The sequence below is a fragment of the Gymnodraco acuticeps genome, unplaced genomic scaffold, assembly GCF_902827175.1.
Source record: "Gymnodraco acuticeps unplaced genomic scaffold, fGymAcu1.1, whole genome shotgun sequence".
NCBI lineage: Eukaryota > Metazoa > Chordata > Actinopteri > Perciformes > Bathydraconidae > Gymnodraco > Gymnodraco acuticeps.
Window position 1 is genome coordinate 888112 of NW_022990010.1, and position 21098 is coordinate 909209.

Genomic DNA, 21098 nt, shown 5'->3' on the forward strand with positions numbered 1-21098 from the left:
TTCCCCCGACTCCGCTTCCTCCGCCTCGGTGTCAGCGTCGAACTGCGGAGGGGCCGCCCGGTGGTTCAAGGACAAGCCGTCCGACTGCTCGCCCTCCCCGGACTGCTGCTCCGTCCAGCCCCCGGAGTCCGCTCCAGATTCAGTCTCCATCCGTGATATTAAAGTGGTTTGCAGGGCGGCATTCTCCAGCTCTTTAAGGCGTTTACTGTGGAGGCCGCAGGCAGCAGGAGGTTCATTTCCAGTGTTGTTGTTGTGAGGTGGCTCACCAGTTTGCTCCATCATGCTCTGCGTCAGGAGTGCAGCCCATTGAAATGAAAGGCTTCTGTGGCGCAGACTGGGATGTGTCGCCCCCCGGTGGCCATCCGTAATGCACACTTCAGCCAGTGGAAGAAAGTTGCAGTAAAGTATTCATTTACTCAGTCAAATGTAGCGATACCACGATGTCAACAAAAAGCAATACATTTGTAAATCATGCATCCACAAAATTACGATTAAGATAATCTACGTTTATTTTTTGATCAGTGTTATGTTGACTTGTTATGTTTAACTACTTTGGAAGAGACTACTTACAACACACTTTACAACAACTGAAAACCCACAAGAACAACACAGCTCAGTGCACCCAATTTTTTTTGGGAAATTAAATTAAAAATAAATGGTCAATTAAAGTCGGTTAAACCATCCATGAATATACCCCTTATAATCGTATGAATTGAAATGTTCCTGCGGACAATAAAAAGGTCCTCGCTAGTCTTTTTGAACGCGTTGAGCTTCCGTTGGTCGGTTTCCATAGAGACCATCTATGGTTGGGGCGAATGAACAGCTAGCTACAGCGACAGGTAACAAACATTATTCGAATTCTAAAAAACACAACATTATGCTAAGTTTGTTAGCCTGTCAACCAGGCTGTTCAGAAAAAGTGTCTCTTGTTTCCGGCTGACGTGCTGCTAACCACCGCGGTGACACCGATCGTTAGCTTTTTGCTAAGTAGCTACAACCTAGCCACAATATTCCTAATAGAGGATTTACAACCCTGCTATATGGGCAGTTCAACTGAGGATACATTCACACAGTTGCTTTGTTGCTAATGAAATATACACTATCTAACATTGATATGCCTGTAAACGTTAACTCCTTAAGGATTCTGTTCAATCATAATGCTTGTTGTTTAGCTTCCACCACCTTAACATTTCGATGGAAGTCAGGATTTACAATTTAATGTACGTTTTCTCGATCGACTCTGAGACAAATTGTGCAGTCCTCATCTTGGTTGTCTGTAAACACATCCTCTGCTCTTCGTTGCAGGGGAGAAACGAGAGCATCATCTGCTGTGAAGGAGCTGGCAGGTCAAAATGTCATTTAGAGACTTAAGAAGTAAGTGACTGTAGGAAATTATTATTATCTCTTAGTTAAAAACATGTGTTTTGTGACTATTAATTGGAGTTTCATGACATTTGACAGATTTCACAGAAATGACGAGGGCCTTGGGCTATCCGCGGTTGATATCCATGGAAAACTTCAGAACTCCAAATTTCACTTTAGTGGCTGAAATACTAATATGGCTTGTAAAGAGGTATGCTCATCACCTACATTTTTCAAGATTTTCTTTTTTATTTGAAATAATATTATTTGTTTCTGTACATGATTGCACACTATTTCCTGTTAATAAAATGTAAAGTTGTATTTTGTAATATGTATCTCAGTACAATGTAGTTAAAACATTAAATAACACTGGAAAGACTATCGGACTGGTTTGGTTCATGGTTTAGATTGGATATTGGTTTTCACTTAGATCAGCCTAAACTTTGTATTGAAAACTGTGATTTTTTTCTTTTTATCCCTATCCCTTTTTCATTTCACATAGATATGAGCCTCAGATGGATATTCCTACTGATGTAGATACAGAGTCAGACAGAATATTCTTCATCAAGGCGGTGGCCCAGTTTATGGTGAGCTATTTTCTTAAGCTTATACAGAATGAACAGATTACTCTTAGCTATTGAAGGTCTGCTGATTGTCAGTCTTAACCAGTGTCTCACATGGTTGCAGGCAACTAAGGCTCACATCAAGTTGAACACCAAACGCCTCTATCAGGCTGATGGCTACGCAGTGAAAGAGATTCTGAAGATCACCTCAGTGCTGTACAGCGCTATGAAGACCAAACAGATGGCCCTGGGAGAGCAAACCGAGGAGGAGAACAGCAAATTCAAGTTCGACCTCGGCTCACGGGTAAGATTAGCTCTTCTTTTATGTTAAAGCTATGTCGCTTTATCCTTAGCTGTTTCTTATCTTAACAACTAAGCTATCAGCTCTAATAAACAATAAAACCTTTGTGACATTTAAAGGTGGGGTAGGTAATTTTGGAGAAACCAGCTCGAGTGCGCTACAATTTGAAAATACACAACCGGAACAAATCTGCCACTTCCTTACAGAGCCCCTCCTCCAACAAACACGAACGCGCACATGACCAATGAGGGCACGAGATAAGCTTGTGAACAGATGTAAGTCTCTAGTTACTTTAGCCGGGCCGGCTAAAATGATTGGTCGTGCTTTTTACAGTACTACAGCTTCCACAGATGACATTTATTTATGAATTTTTTGTCAAAGCACTTCAGATATTCATTGCTATCGGGATGTTAAGAGCATTCCATGGAATATAACAAAAAGTGTATCTCGAGCCGGTTTCTCAAACCTACCTACCCCACCTTTAAGTTGAGCCCAAATGCCATTGTTGAAATTAGCAGACTGTAAATGTGGCCTGAATTCATATTTGTATACATTTTTCTTGTATAACTTGACTTGAACACCATCTATATCGAGTCGGTCCCTGTAAATCTGACCCACATGCATGTCAAATCCCAGACTTTAAACTGTGCTATTTAATATCTTTCAGTTTTCTTTGTAAACAACGTTGGTAAGATAGGGTTTTTTTCATCTTTCTATTCCCTTCCTGATTGCTGTCTCCCTCCTGTTTTCAAAATATAATTTATCAAATTGGTGGTTGAGAAGAAAACCTTACGTTGCTGTTAAGCCCTCACCCTCTATTCACTTAAGATTTCAGATCTTAAAGCGGCTCGGCAGTTGGCATCCGAAGTCACATCTAAAGGAGCATCTCTGTATGATTTACTGGGAAAAGAAGTGGACTTAAGGGTAAGAGATCTGTGACAGTGAAAACAATGATGGGGCTTCTTCGTTTTTACATTCGACTAAGATACAGTTAGAAGTCCACATTTTAAATAGTGTTTTTATTTTTATTTTTATTTTATTTTTTAGTCAGTTTATTGAACATGTCAGAAACAAAAACATACAACAATAATATATATATATATTAGGGCTGTCAAACGATTACAATTTTTAATCAGATTAATCACAGCTTTAAAATTAATTAATCATGATTAATCACCATTCGAACTATGTCCAAAATATGCCATTTATTTATGTATATTGTTGTGGGAATGGAAAGATAAATGAAAGAAGGCGGATACATCCATTTAACATACAGTATCTATGTTTATTATAACATTTTTCTGCGTGTCAAAATGAAAGACAACCCACACACCTATCCAGTGGCGTTTTTATATGTACAAAAGTGGTGGGGCACAAAAAACGTAGATGTCTATAAGCTTCTGCAGTGAGGTTCATGGCTGGTGAGGCACTGGCACTGACTCTTCAGGTTTACAAATATTCTATTTTGACCTAAATCAAAATATAATATTATTTTCAAAAGCTTTTTTTGTCTGATGCTTCAATTAATTTTAAACAGACAGTTCAACAGATACCAAACATTTTTAATTTTATCATTTAAATATTGAATTGTTCTCTCTTAGTAAGATCCCATTTTCAATAAAATTGCAGTCTTACCTTGACTTGAAGATTAAGTCCATTTGCCTATCCTTCTGGACAAAAATCTCTATTACTTTTTTGTAAAAGTCCTCCTTATGTTCTTGTAGTTTCAAAAGTCTATCAAAAATCTAATCTAATCAATAGATTTATGATTCGAAAATGATAAAAGTAGGGTAGACATGTGGATATTATCCGGCTGAACAAAACGTGCATTTATCTAACAGCTACGTTTCCCACAGACCTTATTTGGAGCTATTTTCTAAAATCCTATGGAGAAATCTCATTGCTTTTTTGTCGAGGGAAGCCATGCGCAGCTTACTTCCGGGTTTTAGGATGCGTCACTGCAGCTCTCTCGTCCCCTCTTCACACACCACACTTTTCGCGGCACACAGCCAATCAGCTCTGAATTATGTGAGATGACGTATGGTGGGGATGGCAGCACTATGCCCCTATGATCATTATTTTGTTGCCACACACATTAAATAGGAAAATATTCTGAGCATGCGCAGTGTAGTTTTTACAGACACCATTGACTTAGACAGTAAGAGGGAGGGGCAGGATCGGGTTTTGTCCCACATGGCTCTAAACAGCTCAATAGGCACACACTGTAGACACTAATTAGAAGAACACAGACTAAAACAGCAATGTACAGACGAATCAGATGATTAAACATGATCTTAAAATATATTTAATATATGTTTTTATTTATTTTTTGCATTTTTTTGTAATCATTATTTTTAATACTTTCTGCTGACACTAGGTGGGGCTGTGCCCCACCTGCCCCTAATGACCAGTCGCCACTGCACCTATCAATCATCAAACCGTGGGGTCTTAATTCATTACGTGTTGATTTCTATCAACGGGGGAGTACTTCAGGAAAGTCGACAGAGGGGGGGGGGGGGGGGGGCGGCGGCTAGTGGAGTACTTCATGACCACAGAGTGTGAACGTTGTGATCAGCTGTTTTAGCGCAGTTCTCCAGTGAAGGGGGGGAGAGTCTCCCTCCGCAGCCGGTTGTCGTAGTTTTGGCACAATTCCGTTGTACAGACCGACGTTAACAGCAGCCCTGTCTGTGCACACGGAGACCGACTCTGTCGTCCGGTGATCTCACCGCCTTCTGGAAAAGCTTCACAAGTATACGTTGGTACGCAAATGCGCTTTGTGACACAAGTGACGGTACGCATTTCAGATTACGCACATAACCTGCGTACCAGTTATGTGCACCAAGAGCGCCGGAAGCGGGGGGGCCAGGGGGCCATTGCCCCCCCCCACTTTTCAGCCCTGCCCCACATTTTCGCAGCAGCAGATTTTTTTTTTTTTTTTAATTTTCAGTCTTTATTTCGAACAGATTCAAAAATAACAAATAAAAAATAACAAATGTGAAAAACAGAATACCGTATTGTTATAATACAGTATTTATCCACATTCATGGTAATATTTGTATATTCAACAAAAAAAACAAAAAAAGTCTTCATATTAATAATAATAATAAATCATATGTGTCCGAAAGGGAGTAGGAGGAAGCAAATGCTTATTAATTCCCACCCCTTACTTGATCAATGATTGTCCTTTAAATCATTATGCAAGTTATTCCTACTTAGATTTACATTTATACATATATACAATAATTTCTCGTCTTCAATCACCTTTCTTCATTCTCATATTTTTCCAAAAAAGTGTTTCTGTACATCCTTTTAAACTGAATTATGCTTGTGCTTTGTTTTAACTCCTGCTCCAAACCATTCCATAAAATCACCCCACAGATTGTTATACTCATACTGCTCAGAGTTGTTCTGACCTTGAGTTGTTTAAAATGTAGATTTCCTCTCAAATTATACCCACCCTCTCTGTCTATGAACAATGTTTTTAATTTCCTAGGAAGTAGATTATGTCTGGCTCTGTACATGATTTGTGCCGTTTTAAATTGAACCAGATCAATGAACTTCAATATGTGTGACTTCAAAAATAATACATTAGTGTGTTCAAGATATCCAACATTATTGATAACTCTTATAGCCCTTTTTTGTAATGTGCATAACGGCTGTAGGTTGGTTTTGTACGTGTTTCCCCAAATCTCCACACAGTAAATCAGATATGGCAATATTAGTGTGTTATATAGAGTATACAATGAGTTGTAGTCCAGAATGTATCCGGCTTTTCCCAATATTGCGATAGTTTTAGCCAGTTTTGCTTTTACATGAGTGATATGAGGTTTCCAGCTGATTTTATGCTCTAAAACCACACCAAGGAACTTAATTTCATATACTCTTTATGTGTATGTTATCTAGTATTAATTGTATCTGTGGATTTGTTTTATGTTTTCAACAAATTCAACAAATTGTTGTCTGTTGCTTAAATAATCTCTCGTTTAATCCCACCCCTCTGATGCCATACCGTTCCAGTTTTATCAGTAAAATATTGTGATCTATGGTGTCAAATGCTTTTTGTAAGTCTATACATATTCCCACTGCTTGTTTTTTATTGTCCATGCAGTTTGCTATTTCCTCACTTAATTCCATTAGTGCCATAGATGTTGATCTATCTTTCCTGAATCCATATTGACTGTCGTCCAAAAGCTGATGTGTTTCCATGAAACTGTGCCGCGGAAAACTGTACAAATCCCGTTTCAATAATTCCCCTCTACTCTAAAGTCGCATCTAAAACGTGATCTGATCTAGCTGTGTATATTTTGTTATTTTTGATTGTTATATTCAATCTCACTAGCTACAGGCATGTTTGAAGCTTGTAAAGGGAAGATGACAGCTCTCGCCACTCTGCTGTTCCTCAGCGCCGCCCCCCTCCCTCCCGCTGAAATTATGAATGTAAAGTGTAGAGTAATCATAGATAACACGGCAGGGTCCGTTACAGTTTGTTTTTATCTGATTTCAAATAAGCAAAGTCTTGGGTTTCAGAATATTAAACTTGTTTCGGCAAATTCAGATGATAAATAGGCCTACAACTTTGAAGCTTGTGACGGCATAATTACAAGCGGAGAACGGAGTAGCTTAACGTCACAGCAGCCATAACAACAGCCGGTGTTTCTCGTGAGTGCATAATCCAAACGAAAATATCTTCCCTCCGTAGTATTTTGATCATTTGCTCCGCTAATAATCAATCATGATGATTGATGATGAGAAATGATGGATTCCAGAGAAGAGAAAACTTTAAAGGCCTTTTTCTCAAAATGATGACTCTGTAACAGTCATTATATCATGTGACATATTTTGCTTAATATTTGGAGTACAAAAACAATCCTGATATCATTAGAAAGCTAGGAATCAAAATATGTCTTCGGGTCAATGCGACTGATTTCGATGGAGCAGCAGGTAACCTTGCATTAGGTAAAATACAGCAGACACACATAACAGGAAGAATATGTACATTTTAACCCAATCAAATAGGACATTGTCACACCATTCAAATGTATCCATGTAAATTACAACCAATAAAAAAGCTTAGATTTGTTTATTTGTTACGTTGTTTACTTATTTGTTACGTTGTTCTGTGTGTGTCAGCCGTTAACCTAGAAATAATATATACACTTGCAAACATGTCAGAAGAACCAGCGCAGAAGAAAACTAAATGTGACCCGCTCTATCGAAATCAGTCGGAAGTCGCAACGGCTCATTTCAGAATAAACGTGGATTTACGTGAAAAACTATTTTTTCAGGGTTCGGGTGTTTTGTTTGATTTTAAACAAACAAAGTCTTGGCTTTCAGAATATGAAACTTTTATTTCCAAAATCACACGATAAATACATTTTTGAAGCTTGTAAAGGGATGAAGACAGGCACCTCTCACTCGCAATCTGCTCTTCCAGCAGCGCCGCCCCCCTCCCTCCGCTGAAATTATGAATGTAAGAGTATAGTAATCATAGATAACACGGCAGGGTCCGTTACAGTTTGTTTTCATCTGATTTTAATTAAACAAAGTCTTGGCTTTCAGAATATTAAACTTGTTTCGGCAAATTCAGATGATAAATACAACTTTGAAACTTTTAACGGCATAATTACAAGCGGAGAACGGAGTAACTTAACGTCATAGGAGGCATAACAACAGCCGGTGTTTCTCGTGAGTGTTTTCCCCGGGAAACAAACACAATACACACAAACGCAAAATTACACAAACGCAAAATTACACAAACACACGCACACGTATACACACACACTCGCGAGCTTCCCCTCCAAACGAAAATATCTTCCCTCCGTAGTATTTGATCATTTGCTCCACTAATAATCAATCAGATCGATGGATTCCAGAGAAGAGGAAACTTTTAAGGCCTTTTTCTCAAAATGAGGACTCGGTGATAGTCATTATATAATGTGACATATTTCGCTTAATATTTGGAGTACAAAAACAATCCTGATATCATTAGAAAGCTAGGAATATCCTCTTTCCAACAGTGTATACAACTCAAAATGTGTCTTCGGGTCAATGCGACTGATTTCGATGGAGCAGGTCACAAATACAGTCAATCTAAACTTAAATGTAACAACTGGAAGGTCACATCCCTGACATCCACATCTCCGGAGCCTGGACCTTCATCAATCATAGAAACAGCGAAGCCAGATGAACCCAAAAGCAGCACCTCTGCGGCCGCAGAAACTGTCAAAACCGCCCCCGCCCCCCCCACCGCCGCCGTCGTTGAACCGAAACAGGCTGGTTCCGACTGCATGGAGGTTTGTTGTTGGGACATTGAGGCGGGTAACGCTGTACAGCTAACTATCGGAAAAAAGGAGACCGCTAGTAGATTATTTGAGCAAAGAGAAGGTACTTCAACGCAGAATGGTACAAAAACAGAGAGTGGTTCATTCTTTGCAAAATCACTAAACGATAGTGATAAATTGCGATGTTAACAACCTCATGATAACCTCATTTTTTTTTTACTTAGGATCATACCTGTGTTTAGTCTAGAAAAAGGTAAATGTGTGCATTTTATTATAAAGTTGTGTATATTTACAGACTATTGCAAAAACTAAGAAGCTTATAAACATCAGGTTTAAAACTAAAAGAGCTTTACACAAAAGTAACCAAAGATGTTTGGAGTTTTATTTGAGTTATTCATTTACATTTTTTGTCTAAGAGATGCTGATTTGAAACCGTTGTTAGGCCTACATACAGTTACGCATTTCCTGTTTCTGCCAGAGAGAGGGGAGTTTGTCCCAAAGCTTGCTGCTGTATTTACTCCCTCCATCTGACAGGAGGGAGCCTCATGTGTCACTCCACGGAGTTCACTCCGTCACGGAGGGTGTGAGTGTAGGTGTAGGGCGTGGTTTGGGATTGGGCCATACACACGCACTTTTTTTGGCCCCCCCACTTCTAAAATGAATCCGGCGCGCCTGATGTGCACCCCTGTACTACAGCAAAAGTATTCACCGTCGGGACTTCCTGCAACAACACCATGCCGTTATCAAAGATGTTCTATTGAGAAAACGATCACTACGTGACAAAAGTTTTCAAAACCGTGGCTACTGAAATCAATCTTACTAACTGCTGTCTGTGCAATTTACTCCGCGTGAGTTGGCAGACTTTATTTTGCTTACTTTAACATCATTTTTCATGGTGGGGCTAAGCCATTTCTTGGTATGGGTGTAGCCTACCCTAGCCATACCCTGGCGCTGCCACTGGTGGCACGTATGGGGCGGGCCATTCTGCACATGCGTTAAATGCGTTAAATATTTTAACGCAATTAATTAAAAAAATTAATTACCGCCGTTAACGCGATAATTTTGACAGCACTAATATATATATATATTCTCTTTTTTTCCTTTTTTTTCTCACTCAAATTAATAATTATAACAAAGTACAAGACAAAAATATATAATAATAATTCTCAGATAGTCATGTTCAACAGGGGCAAGAAGAAGCTTAAAAAAAACTTTTCTGGTCCTACCCCCTCTAGCATATATTTTTCTTATAAATAAAACATTAGGTCATCGTCATCAGCGACATGTTTGTCTTGTTAGTTTTCAGTGCATTCCAAGCAACAAAGTGATATATTTTTCTGAAAAGGCATTACACATGTTAAAGATAATTATTTCATTCCTTTTGGTATTGATACAATTGTACCACAGTCTATTTAAAAGGACTACATTTTTTAAAGTGATGCAGGATATTACTATGCTGTCTTTTTTTCTTAATGTTCCCACAGGAAATGAGAACTGCGGCTATCGCCAGACCTCTGGAAATCAATGAGACTGAAAAGGCCCTGAGAGCTGCCATCAAGGAAGTTTTGGTAAGTCTTCATCCTGACAATCCTCATTTTAAAACTCACACAAGGACCTGTTTTTACCAAGGAAATGGCACTGAATCGGCCACAATGCTCTTATTTTCATTAATCAGGAAAGTGTGGAGAAGACCAAAGACATGCTGAGTAATGTTGTTTCTGATGAAACCAGTCTGGACGCTAAGATAGAAAAAAAGAACCAGGAGCTGGAGAGGAATCGGAAAAGGCTCCAGACACTGCAGAGTGTCAGGTAAGTTCATAACCCGACAGTTAGCAAACCGGCGTAATAACAGGAATGATTATAAGCAAATTAAATAGAGTTAATGGGGGTGTAACCTTTATTTTGAGTGCCATTATTTGCACTCTTTGCTCAAAATGTTTGCCATTCAGGTTGTGCTATAGCTCAATTAAAATGGTATTGTTGTGTCTTTTAACAACACATAGATTGAAAAGTGACGGTGTCTACACCGTTATAATTGCTTGTTTTAAAACATAAATAATTTTTTCAGGCCAGCCTTCATGGATGAATATGAAAAGATTGAGGAAGATCTGCAGAAGCAATATGAAACCTTTGTGGAGAAGTTCAGGAACCTTTGCTTCCTGGAGTCTCAGCTGGATGAATACCATAGGCTGGAGCAGGAGAGGTTTGAGGTGTGTGTGGATGATATGTTCAACAATGACTCTAAAACACTGGCCATCCTCCTTGTCTTTATTCCCCCTAGGAGTGACTCATTTAGCACTTCTCTTAAACTATATTTGTTCTAACCTGTGGTGATGAGAAATAACACAAGACAATTTTTCACACTCACTTTTAGCTCAAATTCAGTGGATGGAGGAGAATAGTACGGAGCCCCCTAGGGGACATGGAGAAGAAAAAAATAATTATTTCAACAAAAAAAGAAATAATGTTTTGCGAAATCTCGCAAAACCCCATTGCGAGATCTCGCAATACTTTTGCGAGATCTTGCAAAACCCCGTTGCAGTTTGTAGACGGTCCCTAAGCACTCCTCTCCCTCCTCCAGCTGCAGATTGTGACCAATTATTGATGTTTAGCTCGGAATCCGGATGACGGCGCGTATCGAACTTTTCTGATAAAAACGACTGTAGCTCGTTGTCTACCTTGCTATGATTGTAAAGTCATGTTGTTTGTATTTTTACAACGTTATGTTCATGAGCTATTGATCCGCGAAATTCGAATCTGTCAATAACTCAGCTCAGAGGAACGTGCATGTCCCCTCGCTCTGAGTGTTCTCTTGAGGTGTCTTCACTTATGTGAAACCCTTTATATATACAGTCTGTGTGAAACCCGTGCCTATTGCCAAGCACTAATGTTATATCTTTATATTTAAGGCCAAGCTCAAAGTAAAATCGATGAACCGCTCCATTGTTGTGGTTTCTGTGTTGCCGTAGCGGCCAAACTGACCAGGAAGTACATTGAGCTAAATGCAAAGTTTTGCAAAGGGGTTTTGCGAGATCTCGCAAACATTTTAATTTTTTTTTTTTCAAATAATTTTTTTTCTTCTTCATGTCCCCTAGGGGGCTCCGTAGAATAGAGACTTGCATTAAGACCGACCCTCTTTATTTTGGCTTTAATATAAGTGTTTGTCCCATTTCGTTTCACTGCAGGAGGCCGAAAACACAATGAGGATGATGCAGAACGTGTTGAGGGAGGAGGAGGAGAGGGACCTGACGAAGAGCTCCTGTGAGATAATAACCTATCATGCAACCAAAACAATAGCCTCAAAATCTCCACCTCTTATATGAACTCACACACTTGTCCCATGATATGTGTTTTCCGCAGTAAAAGATGAGGATTCTGACATGGACGTGCCAGAAGACGAAGGCTCGGACAGCGACATGGAAGAATGTCGACCTTCTAAGCCACGGCCGACACGAAACGGCATCACGACAGGTCAGCGGATAAAGGCTAGCCATGTCGTTAGAAGAACTGGGCCTTTTGGTTATTATATGCATTATTTCTCTGTTCTATGATTCAGATTGATTTTATATCTCTATTAAAACTCATCATCAAAACTGTTGCCTATTTTTCCACCACAGGAAGAGCAGCGCGATTCGTCGGTAACATGCAGGGGGGTGATAGTGATGAGGTTAGTACTGTTGAAGCAACATCAATACAATATTTATTCATTTTTCTTCTTAAATGAATCCTGATGTTGCAAGCATGTCTTAAATATCATTGAATAATTGTGTTTTTATTTGAATAGCGATGGCCCTGAATATCACCCAGTGCTGTCTCTTTTGTCCTCTTTAACCAAATATCCTGTGCACCAGCTCTGATCAGTTTCACGTCCCTTTGGGTTTTCATTTTATATTCTGTTCAGTATCTTATTTTTCTCTGCCATTCGCTTTTATTTTTAAAAAGCCCTCCTTAGCTGTTTCCAGAAGGTCAATCCCTCGTGCCAAAAAACAACGGAGAGGAAAGGTTTGTGCAGGATGGGGATCTACTGTAGTTTACTCCTTGTTCCTCTGTTTGTTTAAAGGGAAAATCCATTCTCAAATGAACTGATGCATTGGGATTGTTTATACGATCAAATCCGTCCCATGGCATAGTACTTGTTGGTAAGAAATTGGTATTTTTTAATATTGATGCAGATTATTTTTAACATTATTGAAGTTTTGGAAATGGATTTTGACTTTAAATGAGGTTTAGCTGGTCCCCAATAGTTATCTGGCTCTAGGTGGACAATTCCCAATTCACTATTAAATCACTTAGTTCCTTGGTATGTTTTCACTACAGCCAAAGAGGTGTATCTGGTTAGATCTGACTGGTTCAGTGTGTAGTTAAATTAGAAATATGTCCATCCCTTTATAGTTCCAGATTATATATTGAATAACTATCCAGTAATCATTTTCTGGACTCTAAAAACTTTGATATTTTAGTAACTTGCCTGCCCTACTATTTCAGACTGAAGACAGCGAGATTGATGTGGACGAGGATGATGAGGAAGATGATGAAGGTGAGGAAGAGGAGAGCAAGGATTTGGAGGACGACAGTCTCGAGGGCCCAGTGTCCAGGGGTGTGCGCCCCTCAAAGGGCGTGATAAGACCACCTCTGCTGGAGGAGAGCGATAATGATTTCTGAATAATTAAAGAAGAGATCCAGCTGTTTCTGCTTTTCCGCTCAGATAAACCATTTATTCGAGAGAGATGTTCATTATTTATTATGTTCAATCATGTTGTTTTTGCAACTATAGTTCATATTTTTGAAATATTTGTGTAAACTGTATTCCTTAATAAAAATATAAAAAATGTATTATCTCTTTCACCTGACTTGATTATGAAAGCAGAATAAAATACCTTTTGTTTAAGAATCAGTCATATATTGAAGATCAGTATTTTGGTTTTGGGAAATGTTGGTTTAATCAATTCCCATTGTATTAATTTGAGAGGAAAATATGTTTTACAATTATGCTGTAGGCTTTATTATTTTTTATTTGGCACCAATAATGCCTTGTTATATTTTACTTATGTAATTTAATATTCCTAATGGGAAGAAATTCACATTTTTGACATAGAGATCCACATTTTACACTTTATACCTAAGTAGTATTGATTGAAAAGCTATCCTAGAAGTAAAAAACATTACAATGTACAATAGTGCAGTAAACATGTATTTGTTCTCAAAAAATGGTGGTTTCACCTCTTTATTGTGAATCATCAGCATCTTTGGTATTCTTATTATACATCCGTGTATGTAATGTAACCATAGGAGACACTGCGTCATCAGAGTGCGTGCAGGTTTCAGACAGGAGGTGGCATATGCCTCTTCAAAACAACAGACAACTACCGTCTACTTACAACCTGTTTTTCATCTCATACTGGTATGAAAGCGTGATTATATATTAGTGTATTGTAATCATCATCATGTCAACTTAAGCTTGGCTACATTTATTTAGTGAATGGCCGGCTCATTGACAAACAAACATGGCTTGTTTTTTAGGCTAACATCAGCTAGCTATCGCTAACTAGCGAAGGCTACACTAACAAAAACATTGCTGTCATTGTGTCATTTTAGAGAGTTTAAGTATGGCTTTGTTAACCTTCTCCAACTGTTCTGTATTGTGTTTGCGAACCCATGTTTTCAAACTGAGGTCTAGATAGGGAAGTCATCTAACAGGGCTAATGGTGGTCTTCCGTTAACTTACGTTATTGCAACGTAATTTGTTTTTAATTTAATGTAGAATACGTTACAATACTAACTTGCCCTACAATGTTACATATCTATTTTAGAAGAGCTGTTTCAGATTACACATAATATAAAATACTGCATGCTAAAACAGTCATTGTTGGGTTGTAATATATAGGGGATAACACCAAAAAGACAAGCAAAAATATATAATGTAAGATAAGATACGTTATTGGTCCCAATTTGAGAATGATTTTCATTACAGCAGCATGTAAATAAGGCATTGCACACAATGTGTGAATGAAAAGGAGTACAAAACACATAGACATAAACATAAAATAAAAACATCTCAAATTAAACAGAAAAACAGATCTTTAAAGTAAAATCTATACATAATGACAATCGAAGATATATATCTGAAGACTATCTGTCAAATATACACTATGAAGGGCCAATAGCAGCTAATGTAGAGTATGTTTTGAATCATTGTAGCTGAACCTGGCTATATGAGTACTGATCATCAGCTTTAAAAAGAACCTGTTAATCAAACTCTTCTGTTCTTTTCCTTGGCTGTCAGCTGAAGAGCAGCTGTTGGGATGCCAAAGAAGTTCCAGGGTGAGAACTCCAAGGCGGCCACAGCTAAAGCCCGCAAGGCTGAGGCCAAGGCAGTGGCAGACGCCGACAAGAAGAAGCAGGAAGAGGATGCTTTGTGGCAGGAGACAGACAAACTTGTTCTGAAAAAAGGGCAGAGAAAGGTGAACTATCTCATCTGTTTAATTTTCAGTAGTTATGACATTTTGTCACCACGATACTTCTTGGATGATGTGCATATAGTCCGTTTACTTTAAGCTGAAGTTGAAACATCGGATGGGACTACATCTTCGTTATCCTCAGTGGGACATTGTTTTGTTGCATTACCAAGCAGTTACAGATCACAAACTGTAACGAAGGAGCAATATTGTAAATTTACCATAATCAGCATACAACAATTACAGCTTGTTCTATGTATATCTTGTGCAGCCAGACAGCCTCGTCACAACATTACGCATATTTATGATTGCTTTAAGAAGGAGGGGAACCTTTTTTTGCAATATGTACTGTACTGGACATACTGCAGCTATCACTGCCTTACTTCACTCAACTCTACATATTTCCAATGAAATGCACCCTCATAGTATTAGGGTGATTGCTTTAATTATTTGATTGAATGATAAATGTCATGGGGAATCAGTAAAGCTTGTTTAATAGTTAAGTGATCAAAATATATGTAGTGGGTAGGTAGTCTAAGGAGACAGCTTCCTGTCATTGCAGGATGACAAGGAGAAGAAGAGGCTCGAGCTCCTGGAGAGGAAAAAGGAAAACCAACGTCTTCTCGATGAGGAGACCTCCACCATAAAAGGCAAAGCCCTGAGGGAGGCAAGCGAAAGAGTAACTCGTGCCGAGATTGAGGAGGTGCTTCAGAACGAGCTACAGCAACTGAAGGAGCAAGAGCTCAAGCCAAAAGGTACGTTTCAGGGTTAAACTGACCTCAGAAGTGTGCTGGTTAGTATAAAGAGGAAACATGAGTTAAGACACAATCCAGCAGCATTGGATGTTATGAAGATCAAACCAGTACTTTCTCTTGATCATCAAATACCATTTCTTCCTACAGAAAAGAGCCACCTGGATACTCCACTGGAAGAGAATGTGAACAGGATTATCTCAGAGGAAGGAACCGTGGAAGCCCGATCAATAGAAGATGCCATCGCTGTGCTCAGGTACCATTTGTACTGTGTGGGACCAGTGGTTGCGTTAGACTTTTTCGTTGTCCGTCATTTTGACGGACAGGATCGTAAAATTTCCGTCATAATCCATTATTACCCGTCATTTTATTTGATAAAAGTTTTTTAAGAGTTTTAATGATGAGATGAGACATATTTCATATTTATGTTTGGGTACTGAGCAAATGTTCATTCATTCATTTTTTTTAATGATTCATGCAGAACTTTTAAGGGCATGGAGAAAAAAACACTCCGACCGTGTGGTCACTTTTCATGTCAACACGAACATGAATAATTTATTTTTTCCTGCACTTTTACAACAGAGGGGGGCAGAGGCCGCTAAAAACATGCGACCATTGTGCCTAAACAGGCAAATATGAACAAGGCCATCGTTTTAAATGAGACAATTACAATCAGAATATGAACAAAACATTTACAAGAACAACTCAATTGACCTGCTGTAGCCTGAACGCTGATTTCTGCATCGTGATGCACCCTCGGACAAATCCGTTACTCATCTTAGCTTCTCTACAGATGTCGCAGAACATTTTGCCATCTTCCTTCCTCAGCCACTTAAACTCTTGCTCCCACTGAACCCGGTACTCCCGCTTCAACTCCTTGCCACTTGCTTGCCCCTCTGCCGCTGGCTGAACGTTGTCAGTTTTAGTCTTACTGGCTTGTACTTCATCCTCCACCGCATCCAGTGGCGGCGCCAGAGTATTTTTGTTGGGTAATCTATGGTTGGGCTAACCCATACAGTGGTGGGGCTCAAGCAGTATTTGTAATGTAATTACATACACGCTATATCGCACCCCTTGACAGTGAAACGCACGCGTGAGGCTTTTATTAGTCTCCTTTTATCAGCTAAATTACATCGAGAGCAACAGGTGTGAGTTAAACAATACAATAGCCTATTCTGCTAATTCCATGTTGTTACAACAGGCTACGCAGCGGCAGAAACAAGAAAAGTTGGCATATAGAATTGACACGGAGAGAGAGAGAGGGAGAGAGACAGAGACACAGGTAAACAGAGAGAGACAGACACAGCACACAACAGGTAGCCTGTATCTCTATTGTCATACAAAACACTTTTTCAAATGACCCATTATTACAAAATATATTCAAAACTCACTATTCACTCTTCAGGTGGGTTGTGTGACTCTGGCACCTGTTCGACTTGTACCTCAATGCGAGGGCGTTTAAGAACAAATCTATCCATCCGAAATATACAATTAATCCTAGAAGTTCTGCTGTCTGTCTGCTGGAATTTACTCTGCACGAGTTTGGGGACTTTTCACTGTGAACGTGACGAATCAATAATGCATGACTCAGCAGACCCAACGTTTCGTTGCTCTGATTGGCTGTAGGTCTGTTCAAATTGCATTCGGAGGCATTTTGATCTGACCGCGGCCGCGCTGATATTATAACGCGAGAGAATGTTCACACCTTTAGTGTATAAAACTCCCCCACTACTTAGACTATTCCTTGCACCCCTCTAGCATAAGCCCGAATGGTCTCAACCATATTGCGTCAGTATGTGCACTTGTTGTTACAGCTGAGCAGGATCAGTTTGTGTGTTATGGACACGACCGGTAGATTTTCGCAATCCGTGTTCTCCACATGCTTACTTTAACATACTTTTTCATGGTCGGGCTAAGGTAGGGCTAAGCCATTTCTTGGTATGGCTGTAGCCTACCCCAGCCATACCCTGGCGCCGCCACTGACCGCATCAATCCCTCTTTTTTCACCTCGTTTATCCACACCATCACAATTACTGGGCTTATTAAAAAAGCTTCGGACGATCAGCTGCCGTGACATTTTGCGATTGCTAAAGCCGATTAAACAACGAGGTAATCAACGAGGTCAAAAACAAGACTATAATAGCTACTTAATATACACACACTAGCCACCAACTGGACAGCGGTGTGAATGACTAAATAATAGTTACAGACTACAGTAGAGTACAGTAGATAGCCCTCAGTCGACCTGGCCACTAAGGATGTAATATAATGTGGGCCGCTGGTGGGCATTTTGGCGCTGTTCCGAGTTGTGTTCTAATCTGTCAAAATGACGGACTGCTTTCAGATTTTTCCGTCATTGTTAGAAAAAATCAGTCATTGACGGAAAATATTCGGTTAACGCGACCTCTGTGTGGGACATCATTTTGTTACTAACGCAGCGTCGACACGGCGGCATGCGTTGAAGTTTGGTGGGCGACGGCGTGTCTGAAACTCGACCAACAACCAATCACATTAATCTCCCGCCCCGGACACACAAGCACACGGTTTGATTGGCTAGAGCTTGTACTGGCATATGATTTCCGTCGAAGCTTCAAAAGTTGAACATGCAGTTCGGCAAAGCATGACGTCACCCCATTAAAAGTGAATGGGCAGAAGCGTTGAAGCTTCAACGCACACTGCCGTGTGGACGGGCCGTTATGGTGCTCTGATCTCCACTGATGGTTATTGGCCAACATCCATCCTAAATGGTGTTGTCCCTGACCCAGACATCACCGTGTTGGAAATCATTATTTAAGAAATTACAACTTGAAACTTGGATTGAGACCACAAAAAAAAAAACGAATCTGAAAAATATGAGAAGAAGGAGAATATATACAATCAGACTTATTTTTGAAACCGGTGAATTCATATACAGCTAAATATAAGATATAATTTAGGTCAGGGGTGGGGAACCTTTTTCCTCTCAAGGGCCATTTCAATTTTTTCAACATCCTCCGAGGGCCGTACAAATTATTGACCTCTGCTTAAAAATACTAAAATCACAGCCCATTCATTTGGCCTTTCTTTCATGCAGTGCAAAGAAAAAGCAACCTCTGAATCCAGATATCTTACCATGACTCGCGCATGCATTCACGTGCACGGTTGTGGCATGACCACCAAAACAGAAAGATATGGACACAAGATGTGTGCAAATGTATTTCGTTTCATGTGGACATGATTTAAGTGGTGGGGGACCTAACCTCCTCTAGGGGGGTCCGGGGCATGCTCCCCCGGGAATATTTGTTTTTAAATGTTGAAGTTAAAAGCATCAATCTGATGCACTTTGAGAGCAACATTAAGAGATCTATGGATACATCTCTCAACATCCATATGAAACATAACTGGAAGCAGATTTTCTTTTTCTTTATGGATATTTTACAAATCACTCCCTTTTAAACTTTATTCTTGTTTATTAATAACAACTTTTTTACTGTCATATAGTATTTTATACCTGTTTACTATATTCTCTTATTTTGTTATAACTATAATGGTCATATAAAGATGTGCCTTTACCTCAGTGGTTGTAGAAAAGCTTCTTATATTCGTTAGCATAGCTAGCTAACCAGATGCTAATAACAACAAAGTTATTGACTGTATGATCAGTATGACAGATGAACAGATCGCCACTGGGCTTTCAACTAAAGACAGCCACGCAGAAACTGCAGCATGTGTACGGCTCCTTATGGATACTGCAGTTTCTGAAGTGCCGGAGCGACGTTCTGGTGCTCTTCGTCAGAACTGCACCCGTCAGACGAGACGTATACCACGTGATGACACCATCTGTAGGATGACCTTGGCCAGGAAAAACAGGCACTCACTTGTTTAATTTTTTTTGCGGTCTAGATTTCTTTAATTTTTTTCTTTTTTGCGTGTGTTAATAAATTACCTCGAGGGCCGTACCAAATGTTCTCGCGGGCCGTACACGGCCCGGAGGCCGGAGGTTCCCCACCCCTGATTTAGGTTGAAGTCATTCCCGCATTGGTTTAATTTTTCGGACTTGAAGGTTGTCACTTTGGGAAGATCCACATAGAAACACACAAATCGCGCACACTTGTATACACACACAAACAAGAGCATGGGATCAAATCACTTCTTGACCGACAGAGATTCGCTTCAAAAGTCCCGGTGATTGGATCAGACGATAAGCTGCAAAACAAGACTATCCTTACTGATTGTTTTGTTGTTGATTTGCCATAATTAAATCCTCTTTTTCCATCTCCAGCACCGGGCCAGATGACACCGACCACCACCCGGAACGCAGGATGAAAGCAGCGTTTGCCGCCTATGAGGAGGTCAACATGCCCCGCCTAAAACAGGAGAACCCCAACATGAGGCTGTCGCAGCTGAAGCAACAGCTAAAGAAGGAGTGGATGAAATCACCAGATAACCCCCTGAACCAACGCTTTGCCAACTACAACACAAAGTGAATGCACCCCCCTCCCAATAGCCCCTTTGAAAACTGTCTGCCTAATGCTCATAGGAGAGACTGCCATTGAAAAAAATCTAATAATTCATTCTAATAATTTCATTTAAAAATGTGTGTCGCTGATGAGAGCTTCACCGTTTTCCACCAAGAAACAACTTTTCAATGCCAGGTGACTCGGCTTGGTTTGTTTAATTCACAATGAGTGTAATGTATCACTTCAGCATCCATTTCATTTAATTACATACTTTTTTTTTAGCACTTCTTGGGAGGTGGGAAGCCAGATGATTTGAAAGTAACTTATTAAAGTTCAACACTCGATGGAAAATATCTCTTGTCGCTTTTCAATGCAAGACTTCTCCTTATTTGTTGTAAGTAGGCGCACTTACCGAGGCACACACTGATGTCAAAAATGTGTTCTATCTGCTGCTGTTGTGCATTGCTTATTCTGGGTTACACTTTACCACCTACATAAGGAGAAAGTTGACTATAATTGTGTGTCCAGGGTAGTGCTCACCATTCACCAGCAACATTGGGGGCTTCAAAATAGATATGGCTGCAAATGACTTTTTTCTGTGCTTTTAGTTAAATTAAAGTGAATAAACAGTTTCTTTAAAGGAGTTTTTTTGGGTAAATACTAAAACATTTTAACATTGAACATTGAAGTGACAAGGCAAGTTTATTTATATAGCACTTTTCAACACAAGGCAATTCAAAGTGCTTTACAAAAAATGAAAGACATTAAGAAAATGGCATTTAAAATCAGTCATTAAAAAGAAAAGATAATAAAATAAACATTAAAAGAAAAAATACATGGATAAAAGTTACAGTGCAGTCTAAGATGTGAATAGTTCAATTAAAAGCAGCGACAAAAAGAAAAGTCTTCAGCCTGGATTTAAAAGTAGTAAGAGTTGCAGCGGAC

General features: G+C 39.5%; 2 protein-coding genes across 4 annotated transcripts; both read left to right on the forward strand.

The window, feature by feature from the left end:
- Nucleotides 1-131: 131 nt before the first annotated feature.
- On the forward strand, nucleotides 132-13391 carry cluap1 (clusterin associated protein 1). 2 transcript variants are annotated; one of them, XM_034213057.1, is made up of 13 exons: nucleotides 132-399; nucleotides 1306-1374; nucleotides 1462-1573; nucleotides 1865-1949; nucleotides 2050-2229; nucleotides 3055-3150; nucleotides 9992-10075; nucleotides 10183-10316; nucleotides 10576-10717; nucleotides 11693-11768; nucleotides 11868-11978; nucleotides 12125-12174; nucleotides 12993-13391. In XM_034213057.1, the coding sequence occupies exons 2-13, from the start codon at nucleotides 1353-1355 to the stop codon at nucleotides 13167-13169; spliced, it is 1269 nt and encodes a 422-aa protein (XP_034068948.1). In that variant the 5' UTR covers nucleotides 132-399; nucleotides 1306-1352; the 3' UTR covers nucleotides 13170-13391. The 2 variants fall into 2 exon arrangements, with proteins under 2 accessions (XP_034068948.1, XP_034068947.1); XM_034213056.1 differs by lacking the exon at nucleotides 132-399 and adding an exon at nucleotides 464-839 and having other exon boundaries at nucleotides 12993-13390.
- A 397-nt stretch (nucleotides 13392-13788) lies between these two features.
- ccdc124 (coiled-coil domain containing 124) lies at nucleotides 13789-20506 on the forward strand. 2 transcript variants are annotated; one of them, XM_034213062.1, is made up of 5 exons: nucleotides 13789-13908; nucleotides 14791-14968; nucleotides 15525-15717; nucleotides 15865-15970; nucleotides 19976-20506. In XM_034213062.1, exons 2-5 carry the CDS (start codon nucleotides 14810-14812, stop codon nucleotides 20178-20180), a joined length of 663 nt encoding a protein of 220 aa, XP_034068953.1. In that variant the 5' UTR covers nucleotides 13789-13908; nucleotides 14791-14809; the 3' UTR covers nucleotides 20181-20506. The 2 variants fall into 2 exon arrangements, with proteins under 2 accessions (XP_034068953.1, XP_034068954.1); XM_034213063.1 differs by having other exon boundaries at nucleotides 13825-13908; nucleotides 14787-14968.
- Nucleotides 20507-21098: the final 592 nt, after the last annotated feature.